The sequence below is a fragment of the Heteronotia binoei genome, chromosome 3 (assembly GCF_032191835.1).
Source record: "Heteronotia binoei isolate CCM8104 ecotype False Entrance Well chromosome 3, APGP_CSIRO_Hbin_v1, whole genome shotgun sequence".
In the NCBI taxonomy this organism is placed as follows: domain Eukaryota; kingdom Metazoa; phylum Chordata; class Lepidosauria; order Squamata; family Gekkonidae; genus Heteronotia; species Heteronotia binoei.
In genome coordinates this window covers 117,712,148-117,733,286 of record NC_083225.1, presented here as the reverse complement: position 1 = coordinate 117,733,286, position 21,139 = coordinate 117,712,148, and the positions used below count along the sequence as shown (strand labels likewise).

At 44.7% G+C, this 21,139-nt stretch overlaps 1 protein-coding gene across 1 annotated transcript in view; it reads left to right on the top strand.

Annotated features, from left to right (window-relative positions):
- Positions 1-21,139, top strand: part of LOC132569093 (multidrug resistance-associated protein 1-like) — a 56,088-nt gene that overhangs the window by 25,996 nt on the left and 8,953 nt on the right. Inside the window, exons 14-23 of the mRNA XM_060235274.1 lie at positions 26-193; positions 291-477; positions 1,663-1,738; positions 2,435-2,477; positions 2,726-2,945; positions 10,485-10,639; positions 12,797-12,952; positions 13,994-14,193; positions 19,661-19,787; positions 20,499-20,600. Of these exons, the coding sequence (XP_060091257.1) occupies positions 26-193; positions 291-477; positions 1,663-1,738; positions 2,435-2,477; positions 2,726-2,945; positions 10,485-10,639; positions 12,797-12,952; positions 13,994-14,193; positions 19,661-19,787; positions 20,499-20,600 (1,434 nt within the window). The remainder of the gene's footprint in view (positions 1-25; positions 194-290; positions 478-1,662; positions 1,739-2,434; positions 2,478-2,725; positions 2,946-10,484; positions 10,640-12,796; positions 12,953-13,993; positions 14,194-19,660; positions 19,788-20,498; positions 20,601-21,139) is intronic.

Below are 21,139 nucleotides of genomic sequence, written 5' to 3'. Positions count from 1 at the left end.
AAATAGCAGCGGCTTTCTTTTCTAGGGTGTGAATATAAGTGGTGGCCAGAAGCAGAGAGTGAGCCTAGCTAGGGCTGTGTACAGTAATGCGAATCTGTACTTGTTAGATGACCCCTTGTCTGCTGTTGATGTACATGTTGGGAAACATCTTTTTGAAAAGGTGATTGGGTCCTCAGGATTGTTAAAAAACAAGGTAGGCAAAGGCTAGTTTTTATAGTTTCTGCTATTATTATTCACAAAGTACTGCTATTCTGTACTATAACATTCTCTCTCTCTCCCCCCACCCCAAGACTCGTATTTTAGTGACTCACAACCTGACACTTCTGCCTCAGACAGATATTGTAATGGTGATGGAGGATGGTAGAATTACTGAAATGGGTAGTTATAAAGAACTGCTCTCCAAACGAGCAAACTTTTCTGAGCTTGTTCTAACATTTGGTGGAGGAAATGAAAATAAAGAAACTCTCTCAGTATCACGTGAGTAAACTCATGTTCATGATTCCATTTCCTAAGACTTAACCTGTTTACTAGTTAGTCAAGTGGTGGTGATCATGGGTCCTTACCACACCACAGATCATATGATGTAGCACCAATGAAACATTTTGCCTAACGGCCCACAAGCTATGACTTTGGCTTTTGCAGTAGGACCTCATGTGCATAATTGATGCATGTAGCATTTACTCTTCCAGCTCCAATTTTGAAGAGTAAGGTTCACTTGTTATCTAAACAGTTGGGTAGAAACGGTAGGTGAGTTTGGCATAATCCTGCTATATTTGTCTTACAGTAGTATTCACTCAAGACCCCCTAATCTGTTTTAGGATTCTTAATTCTTTCTGTTGGTGATATACTCCTACAGTAAGTGCATTTAATGAATTGTTGTCCCAGTTTTCTGTAAACTAACCTTTTGTAACAGACACATTTCATCTTTTCTGTTTTTAGTTTTGGGGGACTAAATTCTGCCTGATGTAGATCCTGGGGTTCTTGATGTCAATAATTGTTTTGTATCTCCTAATATATAACTATAGCAAGATTTGCATCCTATGTCTCCAGATCCAAAAGTAGCTCCATACAGAACCAAATACACCTCTTTAAAAAAGAAAATGAAATCTTTAAGTCAAGGCATATTGACAGGGTAGGGTGGGATGCTGGAATATTCACTAAGAAGGAAATGGCCAGCTTCATAGAGATGCTTTAAAGAAAGGGAACTAGAGGTGAAGAGTTGCCTAGAAATCTAAGTGTGAATCATGTGCAGATTTATGCCAGTGCATTAACAATTACACAAGGTGCTTCTATGTATAGTTGTTACTTATTATGAGGCATCATGCGTGCAGATTCCGAATAAGGCTAAAGATAAACACTGTTTCGGTTACAAGAAGTCCATGGATTATTAGTTGTGTCTATTATCAGGAATATTTAATTGTTTATTTTTCACTTATGCAAATAGGCTGTCTTATATAATCTACCTTGGTTGATCACTTGCTGCAAATTTTGATATTTGGTTCTTTAATTATAATGATTGCTGATCCCAAACTGTAGTAATAATTTAAGGGGTGGGGAATAGGTGTACTATCTCAGTCTGTTGGTAAACCTTGGCAGTGAATGAGCAGAGAAAACTAACAGCTGTTGGAAGGGAAAATAACATTCATTTTAACTCTTTTGCAGAGTCTTATCCAAAAGACAGTGTTAAAACAAGAGATCATATGCCAAAGAAAAGGCAATATATGGAACATAAAAATATGTGAGTAATTAAATCAAAAACAAGGATGAGATCATGCAGTACATAAAAAAGGTGAAAGAAAACAGAATCACAGGTGTTTTCATACTTCTGATGGAACATCCAAAGTGAAAATAGCACTTTTCTTCTGTAGTGAGTTCCAGTTGAGCCTTGTAGGTGTAGTGGTAGCTGGTCCCTATAGAACTGAGGGGACTACACTACTCATGTAACTCCCAAGGGCCATTCCAACCTGAACCAGTTTAATATTTGTGATTGGTAGGAAACTGGAAATGATTGTACTCCAGCATAAAGGGCACTTGAGCCAAGCAACTTCTTCAGCTCCCTCTAATTCAAAACTACCCAGATTTATTCTCTCCCTTCTTCCTTGCCTTATCCTCCTATCTTGATGGACCAGTAGTCTGATTCACATAAAACAGCTTCATGTGCTCAAGCCACTCTTGAGGGTCAGGGAGTTCTTAGGGCATAGGGTGTAATGAGTGGCTGCATCTTTTGCTGAATTTCTACAAGATGGGCGATATGGCTGATTTCCATATCACCCATCTTGGTTGTAGAAACTGATTTCCCTTTCCTCCTCTAGCAACCCATGAAGACAATGTCCTTAGAAGAAACTTACTGCCTAGCATCACACTGTAATTCTATATTTAAGTTAATTGTCTGCTTGCTGTAAAATAAATAATCTTTTGCATTTTTTTAACAAAGGAGCACATTCTCAATGAAGAAGGAGAAAGTTGCTACTGGTGCTGTAAGTGTTTTTAAATTATGTTTTTTCCAAAATAGTATGGGGCTGTCAAGAGAAGATGTAGGATGATTAATTTTTTTTAAAAAAAAATCAGTATGTTCAACAATTCAGATGAAAGGGAGTAGCATTTTTAACATCTTTGGGTTCCTCCTGGTGTGCTACACTAAATGTTGTCATGTGCTGGAAAGGTATGTAAGTTGCTTGGTTTTACTTAAAAATACACTCCTGTCATGTGCTTTTCTTATATTCAGATGAAAATGTCAGTTATTTTGAAATACCTACAAGCCTTTGGATGGTCTTGGATGTGGCTTACCATAGCTGCTTACTTGGGTCAAAATGCTGTCGCGATAGGACAAAATCTATGGCTCAGCACGTGGATAGTGGAAGCTAAACAACTTAAACACGTCACAGAATGGAAACAGTTAAGAAACTACAGATTTGGTATCTATGGGCTCTTGGGATTCATACAAGGTAAACTTTATTTGATGAGAAATAGGACTTGCTTTTTTGCTATTTCTACACATCAGCTGTTTATATATTTCTTAGCCTAAAAAAACACTAAGATGTTTTGCACTAACAGCCATGATGGTTAGCAATGAATACGGGTGTGCAATTGTTGTTTTTAATAGTATTTTTCAGTTCAGGTCTACGGACCCCCAAAAATTTCAAGATTACAAAAAAATTTCAGATCCCAATACCAGTATTGTATTTGGATCTGGGTTTTTTGGGGTGGGGTGGGGGGTCTCAATTTGTTTGGGGTCCAATAGACCTGAAAAGAAAAAAATAACGAGGAAAAAGTAACAGCAAAGCCATAAAAAACAGAAAGCCATACAAACCAGGCAAAACAGATTGCTCCTCATCAACTGTTTTTCGGGCTTTCTACTTCATTCCCTTTAAACAGGGGGTGTTTAAAGGGACTGTAGAAGACAGCCCAACCAACAGCTGACCCACGGAGAGCAGTCTAGAAATGTGCAGTTTTTAAATTTGTATTTTTTTGTTCAGATCTATTGGATATCTGTTCCATTGGCTGGACTACAAATTATGATTTCATATGATGCCACTTGCAGTTCAAAGCTCTGTGGTGGCATGCAAGCTCCATGGTTTGTGCTGATGGTTATAAAATAGTTCCACCAACAAAAAAATGAACTCTTCCGCCCTCACAATTGCAGGCATCGTAACTTTTTGTGCAGTGTGCATGGAAGATAGCTGGGGCCATTGATGATCTTCATCGTGGTCTCTGTGCAGTCCCACATATGGGGTAATCCACAGGATCGGGCCCGACCTCGGAGAATTCAAAGCAATCTTTAAGCGTTAAATTTGGTGCGCCTTCTCCTCGTCCTGGGGAGGAGGCACCGTCTGCGCATGCCTGGACGAGGGGGAGGCGCTAGCCCACTCAGTTTCTTTTTTACCGCCGTCCGGATCATACCTACCTCGTTGAGTCTCCTGCTTCTTCATCGCAATCTACCTTCAACGTTCTTTTCCAGCTTTCTTCAGCTTCTTCACCACTTTACTCCTTCTGGTATCGTATAAAAAAAAAATCTTACTATTTCGATCTTTTCCTTCTCTACCCCCCCTCCCCCCCCTTTCCCTCCGGGCGGATGGAAGGAAGAGACAAAATCACTTTCAAACGCTGCATTCGCTGCTCTGCTAAAATCCCGTCTTCTGACGGACATTCCTTGTGCCTTTTCTGCCTCGGCGAGGCGCATCGTACGGATACCTGCCATCACTGCATTCAGTTCGGCAAGCAGGCCCGTAAAAACTGCGCCGCGCGGCTCAAGAGCCATCTCCTGGAATCCTCTCTTCGACCAGATATGTCTCACGCGGCCCACCAATCTACGCCAGCTTCCCTAACTACTACGGGAGCGGCGCAGCCGGCAGCTTCCGTGGCTCAGGTTCCCTGCAAGCTTAAGTCCGGAAAACATCCAAAAAAATCGGATGACTCCAAAAAGCGCCATCGTTCCGGTTCGACTCATACGGACTCGACTGGCCTTAAAACTTCGAAGAAGCCTAAGATTGTTCATAAGTCTTCTGACTCTAGGCCTTCGACTTCGAACCCGATCACGACCTCCACCGCCTCGATCCCTGTCTCGCCGGGCTCGAGATCGACTTCGACCCCTGCCATTACACCACTCGAGATAGTCCGTATCTCGTCTAAATCACCTTTGATTCACGGCTCTCCACCGGAGAAAATACTGGACATTGACTCACCTAAAAGCCAGCGTCTCAATACTCTCGACGTACGCTCCTTTCGTGAAGTACCTCTACAACCGCTGTTGGCTCTTTCCCTGGCCAGGGAACCTTCGACTCCTAAAGAAGTACCACTCCGTCATCGAACACAACGATCCCGAAGCCACCATAGGGAACGTTACTACTACTGTTCCCCTTCGAGGTCCAGATCGCCGTCTCCCCGGGACCGTCGGAGACATCAAAGATCTCCCTCTCTAGACCCTTATCGTCTGGCGGAGCCTAGGTACCGTGAGGATTTCCGACAAGACTCTCCTCGACGCCATGATCGAGCCTACAGAGATCATCGAGACCGATACTACGATTACTCTCCTCACAGACGCTACCCCTGCTATGAGGATCGACCTCGATACAGAGAAGAACCGGCTCATTACATCTCTAAACCCAAACCTACTTCTCCAGCGAGGTCCACTTCTTCGGCTTCAAAGAAACAGCCTCCTACCCTAGAACCTCCACCCAAACCTCGGGACGAACCCGATATCGACTCCGAAGCCGAGCAATCCGACTCTTCTCATTCTTCGACGTCGGACCCTCACTCTCCACTCTCTGACATAGCCAAACCGGCAGAATTATCGCCTTCTGAAGGTCCTAAATCCTACTTGGACCTTTTGGCTAATATGGCCAACTCGCTTAATATCAAACTCACCTCTGATGCCCCCAGAGTCTCTGATGTTGTGTATGACCTGGTGAATGCTGACCTTCCTGCTGGCTCATCCTTTCCCATGCTTCCCGTTCACCTAGAAACTCTCAAGGAAGCCTGGGACAAGCCGGCATCGGTACCACCAACCTCCAAAAAGGTCGAAGCACTCTACAAGGTCCATGCTCCAGAATCTAAGTTTCTGTTCAACCACCCTGCACCGAACTCTATGATAGTTCATTCCTCCTCTAAATCCAAACAAACCAGACACCCTGTGCCTCCGGAGAAAGAAGGCAAGAAACTAGACACCATCGGGAGGAAGATTTACTCTCTCACCACTGCCACGACTAAAATCCATAATTACATGGCATATTTTTCAGCCTATACATTTAACCTGACATCTTAACTCAACACTCTGATCCCTTCCTTACCGGAGGAGACACAGAAACCAGCTACCAACGCCCTGCAAGAGATTGCCAGAGTGTGCAAGCAACAAATTAACACAGCACGCCACGCTGCTCAATGTTCCTCCAGAACTCTCGCCTCGGCCATAGCTCTACGCAGGCATGCCTGGCTCAGATCCTCTTCGCTCCAACCAGATATTAAGTTCAAAATGGAGGATCTCCCCTTCGATGGTCTTGGACTCTTTAATGCCACCACAGACGACATCCTCACCAACGTAGACGATAGCCGTAAGAGAGCCAAGAGACTGGGAGTCACTCAGCCTCAACCTCAACTTGCCAAGCAAAGAAATTGGAGACCATACTACTATAAAAACTCAAGATCTCCTAGACAACCAGAGGCATGGAAACGTAAGCCTCCTCAATCCAAACAGCCCTATCAACAAAGGGCTCGCCCACAAACATCAAAAAAGACTACTCCTACCACCAAACAGTCTCTTTGACTCCCCTACCCCCCTAAGACGTCCAGACACTCTGCTTCAGCCACACCATCACTCAGACATCCGTCTTCTACCCTTTTACCCCAAGTGGGAGTCCATAACATCGGATTCATGGGTCCTCGCGATCATCCACAGGGGTTATACAATAGAATTCAGATCCACCCCAAAACATCACAGATTCATCACTACACCACCTTCCATACCTCTCCAAGCGGAAATCTCCTCCTTGCTAGACAAGGGTGCGATAGAACCGGTACCGCCTCAGTATCATCGTACCGGATTCTACTCCCGCTACTTTCTGGTGCCGAAAAGAGACGGGGGACTCCATCCTATCCTCGATCTCCGCAAGCTCAATCTCCATATCACCTACAAGAAATTCCGCATGATTACCCTTCAGTCAATCCTGCCTCTTATCCCAGAACAAGCCTGGATGGCATCGATAGACTTGCAGGATGCCTATTTCCATATAACCATCACTCACCACCACAGAAGGTTTCTGAGGTTCGCCATCGGAGATCAACATTTCCAATTCCGCTCTCTCCCTTTCGGTCTCTCGACGGCGCCGAGAGTTTTCACCAAATGTATGGCGGTGGTGGCTGCAACCCTGCGTCAACGAAAAATATCAATTTTTCCCTACATAGACGACTGGCTGATCGTCTCCCCCACAAGAGAACAACTCCAACTGGACGTCTCCACCACTCTTTCTCTTCTAGCCACCCTGGGCCTTCAAGTCAACACAGCAAAGTCCAAGTTGACCCCAACTCAATCAATACAGTTCATAGGAGCAAATATTTCTACAGTCTCCCAAACAGCTTCTCTGCCTCAAGACAGAATACACAGCATCCAATCTCTAGCCAACACAATTATCGCTCACCGCTGCCAAACAGCACTCGTCTACCAGAAAATGCTGGGTCTAATGGCAGCCACCACTGCAGTCCTCTGCTTTGCAAAGCTCCACATGCGCCCTCTACAACTATGGTTTATCAGGACTTTCCACCCTCAGAGGCAGCATCAGTCCATATTACTGACTCTTCCGTCTCACATCATCCCATCCTTAAGATGGTGGCCGATGCGACGTCACCTCTCTGTGGGAATGCCATTCAAACAGGCACCCCCCTCCGTGATCGTCACCACAGACGCTTCCAAGTGGGGATGGGGAGCCCACTTGGGACCCTTCACAGTTCAAGGCAAATGAACTACGAAAGCTCGCTCCATATCAACTGCCTAGAGCTTCCTGCGGTCCACAGAGCTCTGAGGTCATTCCTTCCATCTCTACAGAACTCCCATGTCCAGGTAACCTCGGACAACATAGCCACTGTCTTTTACATCAACAGACAGGGGGGCACCGCCTCCATCAGGCTATGCAAGAGAGCACTGACTCTATGGCATTGGTGCATCAGCCAGGGCATCTTTCTCACAGCAGTCCATCTACCAGGAATCGAAAACGTACAGGCAGATGCCCTCAGCCGTCAGCTGGTCAACGACCACGAGTGGTCAATCAGCAAACAATACCTCCTACCGATCTTCAAGCTCTTCGGCACCCCGGAGATAGATGCGTTTGCATCCCCATCCAATACCCAGTGCATCCGCTTCTACATGAGAGGGCCCCCGTCACATCTCTCCTTTCTCCAATCCTGGAAGGGAGCGCTTCACTATCTCTTTCCTCCCATTCCTCTCATAACCAGAGTCCTGCAGAAGATACAAGTGGATCACACCAACTGTATCCTAATAACTCCTTGGTGGCCTCGTCAACCCTGGTTCACCACCCTCTTGCTCCTGTCCAACAACACATTCCTTCAGCTCCCTCAAGTACAGGACCTGTTATCCCAACAGCACGGCAAAGTCTGGCATCACAACCCAGCGACGCTGAAACTGACGGCCTGGAAAATCAGTTTTTAGACTTTCCTCACGACGTCCGTCACATCCTAGTGAATTCCAGGAAGCCTTCCACCAAAAAGTCCTACTCATTAAAGTGGAAACGTTTCTCCATCTATGCTTCCAAGAATAATTTTGACCCTGCCCGAGCTACCATCTCTCAGGTTCTATCCTACACTCTTCAGCTTTCTAAGGCTGGACTTTCCTACTCCTCTCTGAAGGTCCATCTTGCAGCAATATCGGCTTTCCACCCTCGCATCGAAGGCGTGACAGTTTTTTCCCACCACGCTACAAAAGCTTTCCTCAAGGGCATTATTCGCCTACACCCCCCAACTAGACAAATCCTACCGACCTGGAGCCTCTCTCTTGCATTAAGCCAGCTCATGAAGACTCCCTTCGAGCCTATGGCATCTATCCCACTCCATCTGCTGTCCTGGAAAACGGCACTATTAACTGCACTCACTACAGGCAAAAGAGCCAGTGACATTTGTGCACTCAGGGCAGACCCACCGTACACCACTTTCCATCATGACAGAGTGGTTCTCCGCCCTGATCCCGCCTTCCTACCTAAAGTCGTCTCACCTTTTCTAGGGAGACCCTCAACCCTTCCGGCTTTTTTCCAACATCCTTCGGATGCAGGTCAACGGGCGTTACACAACCTCGACGCACGTAGAGCCCTTGCCTTTTATATTGACAGGACTAGACAATTTCGCAAAGTTCCAAGTCTCTTGGTTGCTTATGCAACTCATAACAAGGGCAGCAAAATATCTACCCAAAGACTTTCAAAGTGGGTTATCGCTGCCATTGAACTATGCTACCAATTAGCGAAACAGCCAGTCCCGGAGCACATAAGAGCTCACTCCACCAGAGCCGTCGCTACCTCGTCAGCCTTCCTGAGGGGCGTCCCACTAGAGGACATCTGTGCTGCTGCAGTTTGGTCCTCCCCATCTACCTTCGCCTCGCACTACGCACTCGATGTTCGTGCCAGGCGTGATTCATCGTTCGGGCAGGCTGTGCTACGTTCCATCTTTGACTGAGTGGTTCTCCACATTTTACCGTGAGTACCTCACTCTCTGTTACCTTTCTTAACCAGATTTATTCTTGCAGATCCAGCACCCTCTTCCTGATGGAATAGCTCGCTAATCACCCATATGTGGGACTGCACAGAGACCACGATGAAGATGGACAGGTTTCTTACCTGTAACTGATGATCTTCGAGTGGTCATCTGTGCAGTCACACATACCCACCCAGCCTTCCCCGCTGCTGGACACTCCTCAACTTTAATTTTCCACCTTTTCGGCGGCGGCAAGAAACTGAGTGGGCTAGCGCCTCCCCCTCGTCCAGGCATGCGCAGACGGTGCCTCCTCCCCAGGACGAGGAGAAGGCGCGCCAAATTTAACGCTTAAAGATTGCTTTGAATTCTCCGAGGTCGATCCTGCGGATTACCCCATATGTGTGACTGCACAGATGACCACTCGAAGATCATCAGTTACAGGTAAGAAACCTGCCCTTTCAGAGACTTCCCAAGCCTCAGTCTGAATATCGCCCAGACTTTAATGCAGCATCTCTCTACACTCCCAGGGCTGAGGACACAAGAATGGCAGTGGGAGTAGGGTCTGATACTCAGAGTCAGCACTCCATAAATCTACTCTGTCCACTATTCAGATGTACTAAGGAAACTGGTTAAGGAGGAAGTGATTGAATGCTATTGTTTAGTTGTGTGTCTTGTCCATGGGTGTGTGGCAAGGAGAGGCCTAGTACAGTACAGCCCTGGAAGAAACTACTGCCAGATCTTTTATTTCTGTTATTTTTGTAAATAACAATACTTTACCACAGGAGCTAAACTTAAATACATACATGTTGTGACTTGCTAATAAAAATATAGAACTGAAGGGGTGGGTGGGATGAGTTAGAAAGAAACTCATGACCCCACCTGCTGAAATTTCCAAGGCTTTTATAAGTTCTAGAATTTGAACAGCCTGACTTCTCTCCCCTATCCCCCATTTTCCTGAACTGATACTCAGCTGATCACCACAATCTGTCCCTTCTGGAGATTTTCATTCCCTGCTTCCCCCAAGACATTTTTGAGAGATTTTTCTTTCCATTAATTTACAAATTAATGTTTTTCTGCATTTTCTCCATCTTGTTTGTGAGCAGCCTGGTTTTGCAGCTTTCATAATTCACTCATGGACCAATCAGAGTAGACCACTGAACTTTAACAGTGCCTGGAGAGTTGACTAATGGCAAGACATTTTAAATGAAGAAACTTAATTTTGACATTGATTAGATTGAAAAGTAAACCCTTTGGAAAGCCTTGATGTTACCTTCAGGATAGTTCTTTCTTCTCCCCAGGTCTCTTAGTTTGTTTTGGTGCATATGTGCTTACTAGAGGATCTCTGCGTGCCTCCCGGGTGTTGCATCACCAGATGCTAGACAGTGTACTACACCTTCCACTTCAGTATTTTGAAACTAATCCTATAGGTCATATCATCAACAGGTTCACCAAGGTAAAGTAGAAATCAACTCAGAATACAGTTCTAAATTCTGCTGCTTCTCACTTTGTTGAATCATGAGAGAGTTCTTCACCCTTTACTGAGAACTAACTTCTAAGGGAAGACAAGTTACTGCAAAAGTCCCTATCCTGTTTTCCTCCTACTTCAAGGAAGAATATGCCAACAGGACTGTATTTCCTCCTAATTTCCACTTTGTTTTCTATATTAGAAATGCCTTTTCAGATGCCAGGTTCCGCTTAGTGAAGGAGGGCATTCCAAAATCCTTCTTTCTGAGTGAGAGGGGTGGTCATACAACTCTTCCGATTTCCATTTTATAGAATTCCCATGAGTCAGGGCTTCAGAAAGTTTTATCATTGTGCTGCCACATTTTGAAGGAGTAATGAGACAAAGCTTTGAATACATTTGGATCACTTCACTTACAGATTTAGAATTTATTTATTTATTTATTATATTAAACTTATATTAAATCGCACCATCCTCAACATCCACTGGAGTGACTTTGTGACCAACACTGAAGTCCTCAAGCGGGCGGAGGTTACCAGCATTGAGGCACTGCTGCTGAAGACGCAGCTGCGCTGGGCAGGGCATATTTCTAGGATGGAAAACCACCGCCTTCCCAAGATTGCCCTGTATGGCGAACTCTCCACCGGTCATCGAAATAGAGGGGCACCGAAGAAGAGGTACAAGGACTCCTTGAAGAAATCCCTTAGCACCTGTCACATCAACCATCACCAGTGGTCTGACCTAGCCTCAGATCGCAAAGCATGGAGGCACACCATCCACCAGGCTGTCTCTTCCCTTGAGAACGCACGCATAGCTGGCCTTGAGGACAAAAGGAGATTGAGAAAGAATCGCACTGCTACAGGACCAACCCTAAATCAGACTTTTCCCTGCAGCCGCTGTGGCCGGACCTGCCTGTCCCACATTGGTCTTGTCAGCCACCAGCGAGCCTGCAGCAAACGTGGACTATTGCACCCTTCTTAAATCTTCGTTCGCGAAGCCAAGCCGAGAGAGAGAGAGAGATATTAAACTTATGAATTGCCCAATCCCTGCTATTACAGGGCTCTGGATGATATACAACAAGACAAACACATGAAAAAGCTTTGAAAAAGCCCTGCTGTATATATTCCTGGAACTCTAGGAAAGGGTATGTGTCCCCAGTGCCTTAGGATGTTAACATAATCAAACTTAGGCCCTGGAAGGTTCCCGACTGTAGGTCACTTGCTTGTAGCTTGGTTCAAAGGTGCACACTTCACTCTCATAAATCAGGTCAAGGCTCTTTACTGATATAGAGAAGGCAAGAACAGCTTACATGCCTGTGCTAGCCAGGCAGAGAAAATTGGAGTGCCTTTAGAAGTTCACAAACAACAGGAATCTTACAGATAGCTTCTCTCTTGACAGTGACCCATGCTTGGAAACTATGGAATGACTCATAAGGTTCTTTTTTCATATGGAAAGAGTTTCCCCTGAACAGAAGATTGCTCTCCTAGCAGAAGGGAATCTTAACGTCCCACACTATGTTCCCATATGCATATCACTTTCTTGTTTAGGGGCCTTTCATTGAATTGAATTAATCTTTAGTATTTATTTTAATAATAATACCTTTTATTTATATCCCGCCCTCCCCGCCGAAGCAGGCTCAGGGCGGCTAACAACAGAGTTCAGTATACATAATACAAAAGAACATTTTAAATCACAATTAATTAAAACTATTAAAATTCTAAAACAGTAAAATTATTTTGTGCTATTACCTAGACGGCGAACTTACTTAGCAGGTCGAGTCTGTGAAGGCCATTCGAAACAGAATGGTCTTGCAGGCCCTGCGGAATTGCTCCAAGTCCCACAGGGCCCGCATTTCTTCTGGAAGTTGGTTCCATAACTGTGGGGCCATAACAGAAAAAGCCCGGTTACGGGTACTTTGAAGTTTTACCTCTTTTGGCCCGGGGATAGTCAGCAGGTTCTTCCCTGCTGTCCTCAGTGCTCTCTAATATTCATTTTAATATGAATATTTAGTATTTATTCTGACCCTTAGAAGTATCTAGCCCACATGTGAATAGTGGTAATAAATTTGAAGATTGTACATTTTCTTGTTAAATCTGTGATGGGGAAACTTTCAAAATGATGTGTTATTTTTTTTTTACATTATCTTAGGACATGTTTATAGTTGATGTACGTTTTCATTACTATCTACGAACCTGGCTGAATTGTACGCTGGATGTTGTTGGAACAATCCTTGTAATTGTGCATGCATCACCCCTTTGCATACTGGTGATTGTTCCACTTGGATACCTGTATTTCACTATCCAAGTAAGTCAACTCAAGTTCAGCAAGAAATATGTATCTTTTTGTTTTTCATAAACTACTGAATTTAAAAAAGCAGAGAAGGGGAATTGGGCAGTTGTCCTATGTTGATATTTGGTGTGTCTTACTAGCTTTCTTGATGTAGAAAAACATGCTGTTGGAGTAAACTAGCTGCCTGAGCGATTTAATTGGAGTACTGAAGGACTTTTAAAAACTCTGTTATTGGAAGGGAAGATAATCTAGTGCAAAGCAAGCTTTCTTTGGGCCATCCAAGTAGAGATAGTTTGAAACAGCTTTCACAAGGCAATTTTTTTCATATTATGCTGTAATAGGTGGTACAGCTCATCACTCAAATCTCTTACACGGTAGTGTGAAGCCTGTCCATTGTACAGAAATTCTCCATATATCTAGCCACTTCACCTGTGATGAAGCCACTACAATATATGCTCTGAAAGTCAACATGATTGTGTGTTATCGGCCAACTGCTCTTGTGGTGAATTGGTTGACAGGATCACTTTCTGGAAGCATGGATCATAACTAGGCACATGTTATACAACTATTTAAAGTTACTTGACTACTAGCATGCCATGTACTTCTGTGTGCTCATGACCAGAACACCAGTTGTTCATAAACATAGTTCCTTTGAAATTCAAAAAAGCATTGAAGGACTACCCATACATGCAGAAGTGGTGTCAGTTGACATTTTGTTATCTACAGCCAAGATGATTATGTAACCCAAGTAAAATGGATACCATTTATTTCAGTATGGGCGGGAGTGTGGCTCAGTGTTAGAGTATCTTTTCGATATGCAGAAGGTTCCAGGTTCAATACCTGGTATCTTCAGTAATGTGAAAGACCTCTGAGTCCACAGAAAACTGTTGCCAGTTTGAGTAGACAATACTGACCTTGATGGACCAATGTTCTGATTCAGTATAAAGTGGTATCGTATGTATATATGTAGCCTCTTTGTAAAAGCTCTTTGTGCAGAATTTTGCATCAGGTTTTCCGGACTTTTAAACTAATATTTCCTGTTCTTTGCTGTATTAGCGATACTATATAGCTAGCTCCCGACAGATTAGACGACTGGCTGGTGCTTCACATACACCTGTAATTTCACACTTCAGTGAAACACTTTTGGGCGTCTCTACAGTCAGAGCATTTGGACATCAGGAAAGATTTATGAATCGAAACAAAGATGTGATCAATGACAACATCGTTTGCTTCTACAACAATGTAATCTCCAACAGGTATGGTTCTAACAATATTATAGAAAGGCATTTGTATTATGTTACAGACCAAATTCCTATTATAATCAATAGAAAGCTTTTTAAAAGGTAGGCTTCATAACCTATCTGACATTCTGTGCTGTGTTTATTAAACTGAATTAGTTTGAACAATATGATGGAATGTAATCTAACTTCTAGGAAAGTATGACAATATAGTCTTAATTGTTGTTTTTTGAGTAAATTTATCAATAAATATGACTGAGATATCAATATATTTTATTTCCTGTTGCTTTTCTAGAAAAAGAGACACTGAGGTCTTTTTCTTCCAGACATATTCAACCCATCTAGAAACCCCAGATCCCTGACAATTTTTATTCCCTAGGGGAGGAGCTTTACTCCCCAGCTCCCAGTCTTGACCCTGATGAGTTGCTGACTGAGCTCCATTTAGAGCTTGGCAATCCCACAAACCAACAGCCATCCCCCCCCCCCTTTCTTTTCTTTTCCTTGGTATTCTCTCTCTTTCTCCTCACTCTTCCCCCTTCCTTTTCTCTGGAGCAATAGGACTGGTCAGAGGGTGAGAACTGTCCCATGACCAGTTGAGCAGGGCCTTTTACCTCTGCTAGTTCATGCAATGGTCACTTCCAGGCTGGACTACTGTAACTCGCTCTACGCTGACTTGCCCCTGAAACTTATCCAGAAACTGCAGCGGGTGCAGAATGCAGCAGTTCGCCTGCTGACTGCATCACCTATACGGGTGAGCATATGGCCAGCGCTCCGCAACCTGCACTGGCTGCCTATAGAGTACCGGATCTGTTTCAAGGTGTTAGTTTTGACTTTCAAAGCCTTATGCGGCCTGGGACCAACATACCTATGGGACCATCTCCTTCCATATACGCCCCCGAGGTTGCTTCATTTGGTCTCCCAAAATCTTCTGAAAGTTTCCGGCCCAAGGGATGCTTGTCTTGCCTCTACCAGGGCCAGGGCTTTTTCGGTGCTGGCCCCGACCTGGTGGAATCAGCTCCCTAAGGAGATCCAGGCCCTACCTGGCTTGTTGGCCTTTTGTAGGGCTTGTAAAATGGAGCTGTTCCACCAGGTCTTTGAATGAGGCAGCAGGCATCTATCCACCTATTAGTTCGGTTGGCCTTCCCCTATGCCCTTATGGCCCGCTGCATTACTGTATTGTAATGCTATACTATCTTGCTTCATATCATCATGCTGAATTAACCTATTGCACTTTACTGATTGAAGTTGATTTTATTATGATTTTATTGTGATCTTAATTTAAATTGTTGTACTCCGCTCTAAGCCCCCCAAAAGGGGGAAGGGGTGGAATAGAAATAAACTAATAATAATAGTAATAATAATAATAATAGTTCCCCCCCTTTGATGGGGAAGAAGAGCAGGATACAGCTGTAGAGACTCCTACTCATGAGTAGAGAAGGCCAGCTCTAAGGAAGACAGCAACCTTCAGAGCTGCCAGTGAGGGACATCACCCAGGCAGGAACTCCCCCTTTCCTTCCCCAAAGGAGCAAAGGACAGCCATGGTGACTCCAGCCATCAGGCCAGGAGCATCCCCAGTTGCTCCAGAGGCCTGTGCAGCATTAGTGGCTGTCACAGTGGGAGCTCCATCTTCCTGCTCCTGAGCCCCTCAATTCTTGGCATGGCAATGGGCCATCTCACTGCATGGACATCCAAATGGCTCCAAAGTAAGGCAGGTGAACCGGCTTGTGGGGTGAGCAAGCTGGTGATGTTCTGAACTCTCCCCTGGGTTCCTTCATAGTTTTTCTATAGTTAAAAAAACTGAAAATTGTCCCATAATGGCAGCGTGGGTGGACCATGCACCACAGGGAGGGTTGGCCCTCTGCCTAGACCTTCCTTCCCCTCTCCTGCCTCAGTCCATGCCTCATCCAATGGGTTGGAGATGGCAGAAGCCTCTGCCCTGGATCTTTGGGAAGATAGTGCTCATTCTAACTTGCTGGCTTGGATCATAAGAACATAAAAGAAGCCATGTTGGATCAGGCCAGTGACCCATCCAGTCCAACACTCTGTATCACACAGTGACCAAAAAAAGCAGGTGCCATCAGGAGTTCCATCAGTGGGGCCAAGACACTAGAAGCCCTACTCATCAAGGGGGAGATGGAAAGGGAGATTAAAGCCTTTGTTTTTCTACTAGGTCCTATGTTAGGTGTTGCTCACCCTCCAGTTCTGGTTCTGGGAAGAGGGAAGGGAGTAGGACCCCTTATTTCCCCCCCCCCCATTGCCCTAAGAAGTGTTAGGTGGTTCCATCTGCCAAGTATTCCTCTGGAGATCTAAGCCCCTTATGGGCCAGGAGTCTGATGATTCTCATTCCTTGGACTCTTCTTCCCAAAGGGAAGAGGTAGAACTATCTGATGAGGCAGAGTCCTTAGTAATCATCATACAGACTTGTCTCTCTCCACAGGAACTCTTCCCCAGGTTCTCTGCATCCTAGAGATGAAAGAGAGAGAGAGAGAGAAGAAAAGAAACCATCTAGATCTGGCTGAGCCAGGGCTTTCCCCAAGGGAGCTCTCCCTGTCTTAGAATTCCATTTCTGTTGATCTTTTACAAGGGGGTCAAATCCAAATGGAAAACTCCTGTGAGAACCAAAACCAATCACCTGATCATCTCTTCCTTCTATTCATTGGTACATGAGGCTGCAGATTGCTTTAAACTCTTGCAGTGGATGCTCCAGTTGCCAGCCTGTGTTCTAACTCAGTCTTCCCAGCAGAGTTGGATGGTCTCCCTAGGGATCCATGTGATAGGAAGATAGATCAACCTTTGCACAAGAACTTTAAGGCCTCTTTAGCTGCTCTGAGGACCTCCACAGGGAGCTCCCTCTTTTCTAGGGCACTCTATTTCCCCTCTTTTCCTGGGCCTCAGATCTTTCAGTGGTGGGCAGTGGCATTCCCAAAAAACTGAAGGATGAGCTAAAGAAGAGCACTCTAGCTGCAGCCTTCTCGTAGATGCGTCCCTGGATGCAATCCAGCTTTAGCTAGAGCTATGGCTTCCAATGTCACAGCTAGGCACGTCACCTGGCTATGGAACTGGGAAGTTGGCCCTACCTCCCAAGTTTGAGTGGCTAGGATGTCATGCTGTTTGGGGTGGCATGGATAGGTATGTGATTGAAGATAAAGATAAAAAGGCCTTACCAATGTGTAAGAAGGAAGGTAAACCTAAGAAGCACTTCTGTTCCTTTTGTGATCACAAGAGAAACATTGTTTTTTTTCCTTCTAAATCCCCCAAAGAATGCTGGCAGCCCAAGTCTTCTGGGTCTCCCAGTTCCTCCTTTCCCAGACTTAACAACCAGAGAGCCCAAGGAGCAAAGAAGAGCTCCTCCAGATAACTGTAACAGATGGCCAGTTCCACCAAAAATTGGAGGTCATCTTCAGTTTTTTGCAGTTCATTGGAAGTCATGAATCAGCAACTGGTGAATACTGGACACAGTCACACACGGCTATACTCTGGAACTGCAAGCCTTTCCTCACAAGAGATTCATCCAGGTATCAACTAACTGATGCCCAGAGAAACATCTTCTCTTTCTTCAAGCTATCCAACATCTGTTGGATGTCGGAGCAATAGAGCCAGTCCAGAGAACCAAAAGTCATCAGGGTCTACTCAATCAAAAGAATAGGGACATAAGGGCCATTCTGGATCTTAAATGACTAAATCACCAGATCAAGAAAAAAAGTTCTGGATAGAAACTCTCAAATCCATAATTTACTCGATCCAAAATAAGGATTTTCTGGCATCAACAGATCTGTCAGAGGCTTGTTTCCATATACTGATTTGGGAATCTCACCAGAGGTTTCTCCACATCACCTACTGTGGGAGGCACTTCCAGTTACAGGCCTTTCCTTTTGGACTCAGGACTGCCCCAAGAGTGCTCACTTAGGTGCTGGTCACAATTATAGCTTTTTTCAGCACCCAGGGCATTTGTGTGTTTCCATAGCTAGGCAACATCCTTATCAAGTCTTCCTCCTTCCAATAGGGAGTGACAGATGTGGAAATGACTCTCTCTTGCCTACAAGATCACAGCTTTGTTACCAACAGGGAGAAGAGCTGTCTGCTCCCTACCCAGTGAGTGTTTCACATGGGGGTCATCATAGATTCCCTTCAGGATCAAGTCTTCCAGTCCCAAGAAAGAAGAGGAAAAGATCCTTTTTCTGATGCAGGACATTATCTAGCAGTCCCATTCAGAAATCATGCTTCTGGTGAAACTTCTGGGAATGCTAGTCTCCTGTCAGGACATGATTCCATGGGCAAGATTCCATGCCTGCTGGTCCTAGGGTGGGGCAGACTCTTCCCATCTAGGGGTAGAGTTGGTTCTTCCAGAATGGCCTGTGGCCTGGTTAAGGAATGCTGCTTGGGTCTCAGGGCATGAATTTTTTGGTGGTGCTCCTGTAGGTCTTCTGTTGAATTTTTTACCATTTGTTGTTTCTACCAACTCTCTGTTACATTCCTTTCGTTTGGTGGCTGGTGTTGGGTCCCCCCCCCCCCATTTTGTTCTGTTGTGATTCTCACACATAAGAGATGGACTACTTCAGTTCCAGCCTGGGAGCTGGGGAGCAAAGCTCCTTGGAGGCCAGGAATTCTTTCGGGGGGGGGGGCACTAATTCAATTATATTTTAATTTAAATTAAATTTAAATTAATGGAGCAGGGGAAGGAGATGGAGTGGGGGGAAGAGAGGAGTAGTAGTTACTTACCCTGGCTGGCTTTGGGCTGGCATGATGTGGATAAAACCCTTCCTTCCACTATGCCGGGGTTTCTAGCATCATGTGACGCATCATGTTACCTTGGCCCCTGGTGTCAGGTGTCATGGGTCACATGATGATGTTAGTAGCAAGATCCTCTGACGCAGGTGGAGGGGAGGGAGAGCTTAAGCCGCACCACTGCACTAACCCTTCTTCTGCTCATCCCTCTCTGACTCTTCCTACTGCTGGGGCAAGGGGTAGGTGGAAGGAAGGAGGGTTAGAGAATGGCTTCAGGCCAGCATGGTGGTGCGGCACAGCTTAAGGAAAACTGGCTGTAACTGATGTGCCCATAAATGATATGCACTGAGGTGCTGCCCTCTTCACCCCACCATTGGCTAGGGGCCTGGCTCCTCCCCTAAGGGATCCAAATTGTTAGTGACTCTGCCTGCCTCCAGGGAGAAGCTACTTCTCATAGGTTCACACTGCCCCACCCTATTCCTTTCTCTCTCCTCTTGAGAAGGGAGATTCATGGTAAGTGAAACAAACCTTCCATTTTATACCTTATCTATCAAAGTGGTGCTATAGCACTCAGTCCAACCATTAAAAGCATGCTTTTTCAGAATTGGTAAGAACTTGGGACCAGCATAGGAAGTATTATGTATTCTCCATGAAATGTAAAATGTTACTTAATGAGAATTCTGGAAATACATTTATTAATTATATAACAAGCATAAATTTGAATTGTTTGATTTCTCCCATTGTGAAATTTTTACAACAGATGGCTGGCTGTCCGACTTGAATTTCTGGGCAACTTGATGGCTTTCTTCGCTGCATTGTTTGCAGTGTTTGCCAGCGGCAAGGTGGATTCTGCCACAGTGGGATTATCAATATCCTATGCACTCAATGTAAGTGATTTTGTTATGTAGCATGTCTAAACAGGATTACATATCCTAATCTTGTGCCATTCATATCTTCATGACTGGCAGATGAAGTTTTTTATCTCTCTTAAAAAGTTTTCTCCTCATGAACATCTATTTGTCACGTATTAAGGGCAAAGATCAGTTGTAAACTGTAGTTGTGTATATTGGTCAAACCTCTGAGCTCTGTAGTTGTGTATATTGGTCAAACTGGGCTGTATAGAAAATCCAAGCGCCCTCTGTCTTTACACAGCGACTTTATGGAATCTAAGATTTCAGGTTTTCACGGCTGGTAACATCATTAGGGTTTGTAGAATCTTTCGGGCTCAAGTGCCGTGTTCTACTGGAGAAAGTTTTTCTTCCAGACGTTTCGTTCTCGGCTGCGGAGAACATCCTCAGTGGCGTTGCAACCGGAGCAGGCGCTCTGACCTTCTTGGCTGTTGTGCATTGAGATGGAAGGGATGCACAGCATTCCTCAATGCACAGCAGCCAAGAAGGTCAGAGCGCCTGCTCCGGTTGCAACGCCACTGAGGATGTTCTCCGCAGCCGAGAACGAAACGTCTGGAAGAAAAACTTTCTCCAGTAGAACATGGCACTTGAGCCCGAAAGATTCTACAAACCCTAATTTACGGAATCTATTTATTTAATAAAGTCAATCCCTGTCAACCTGTTCTATAAGTAAGTATACATTTATTTCAGATAACTCAAAGTTTGAATTTTTGGGTCCGTAAAGCATGTGAGATGGAAACCAATGCAATCTCAATTGAACGGGTTTGTGAATATGCAAATACAGACAAAGAGGTAAGCATATTTTTGGAGAATTGTCTGTGGGCTATTTTAAAAAGTGAATGAATTCAGTGGCTAGAATGCTGGGTTTTTTTCACTTTCCATTACAATCAAGGGGGAAACTACTGTAATAAGCACTGTATGAATGGCCCTGAGTTTTCCCTTGGTCACAGTCTTTATGTGAATTTTATTTTTTTAATCTAAATGTTACATTCAGCTGCTGTCCACCTGCGAGAACTTTCTTGCATTCTTTGCCTCATAGTACAGTTCTCTGAGTTCCCTGAGATGCTGCTACTCAGGAAAAACATTTGAGCAATGGAGAGCATTTGCTATAAGAGGAGGAAATTGGTGAAATAAACTCTCCTTCCCCCCATTGGCAGAAAACAAACTTTGGATTCATCCCATTGTTAACTTGTAACTGTAATATTAATCCAAACTGCTGTGTTTTCAGGACTCCTTTATATCATTTCCCTGGATGCTGTTTTCAGAGGTTTTTTTCCTGCTTCTCATACCACAATGTACTGTACTAGACATATGCCATTAGGCAAGGTACT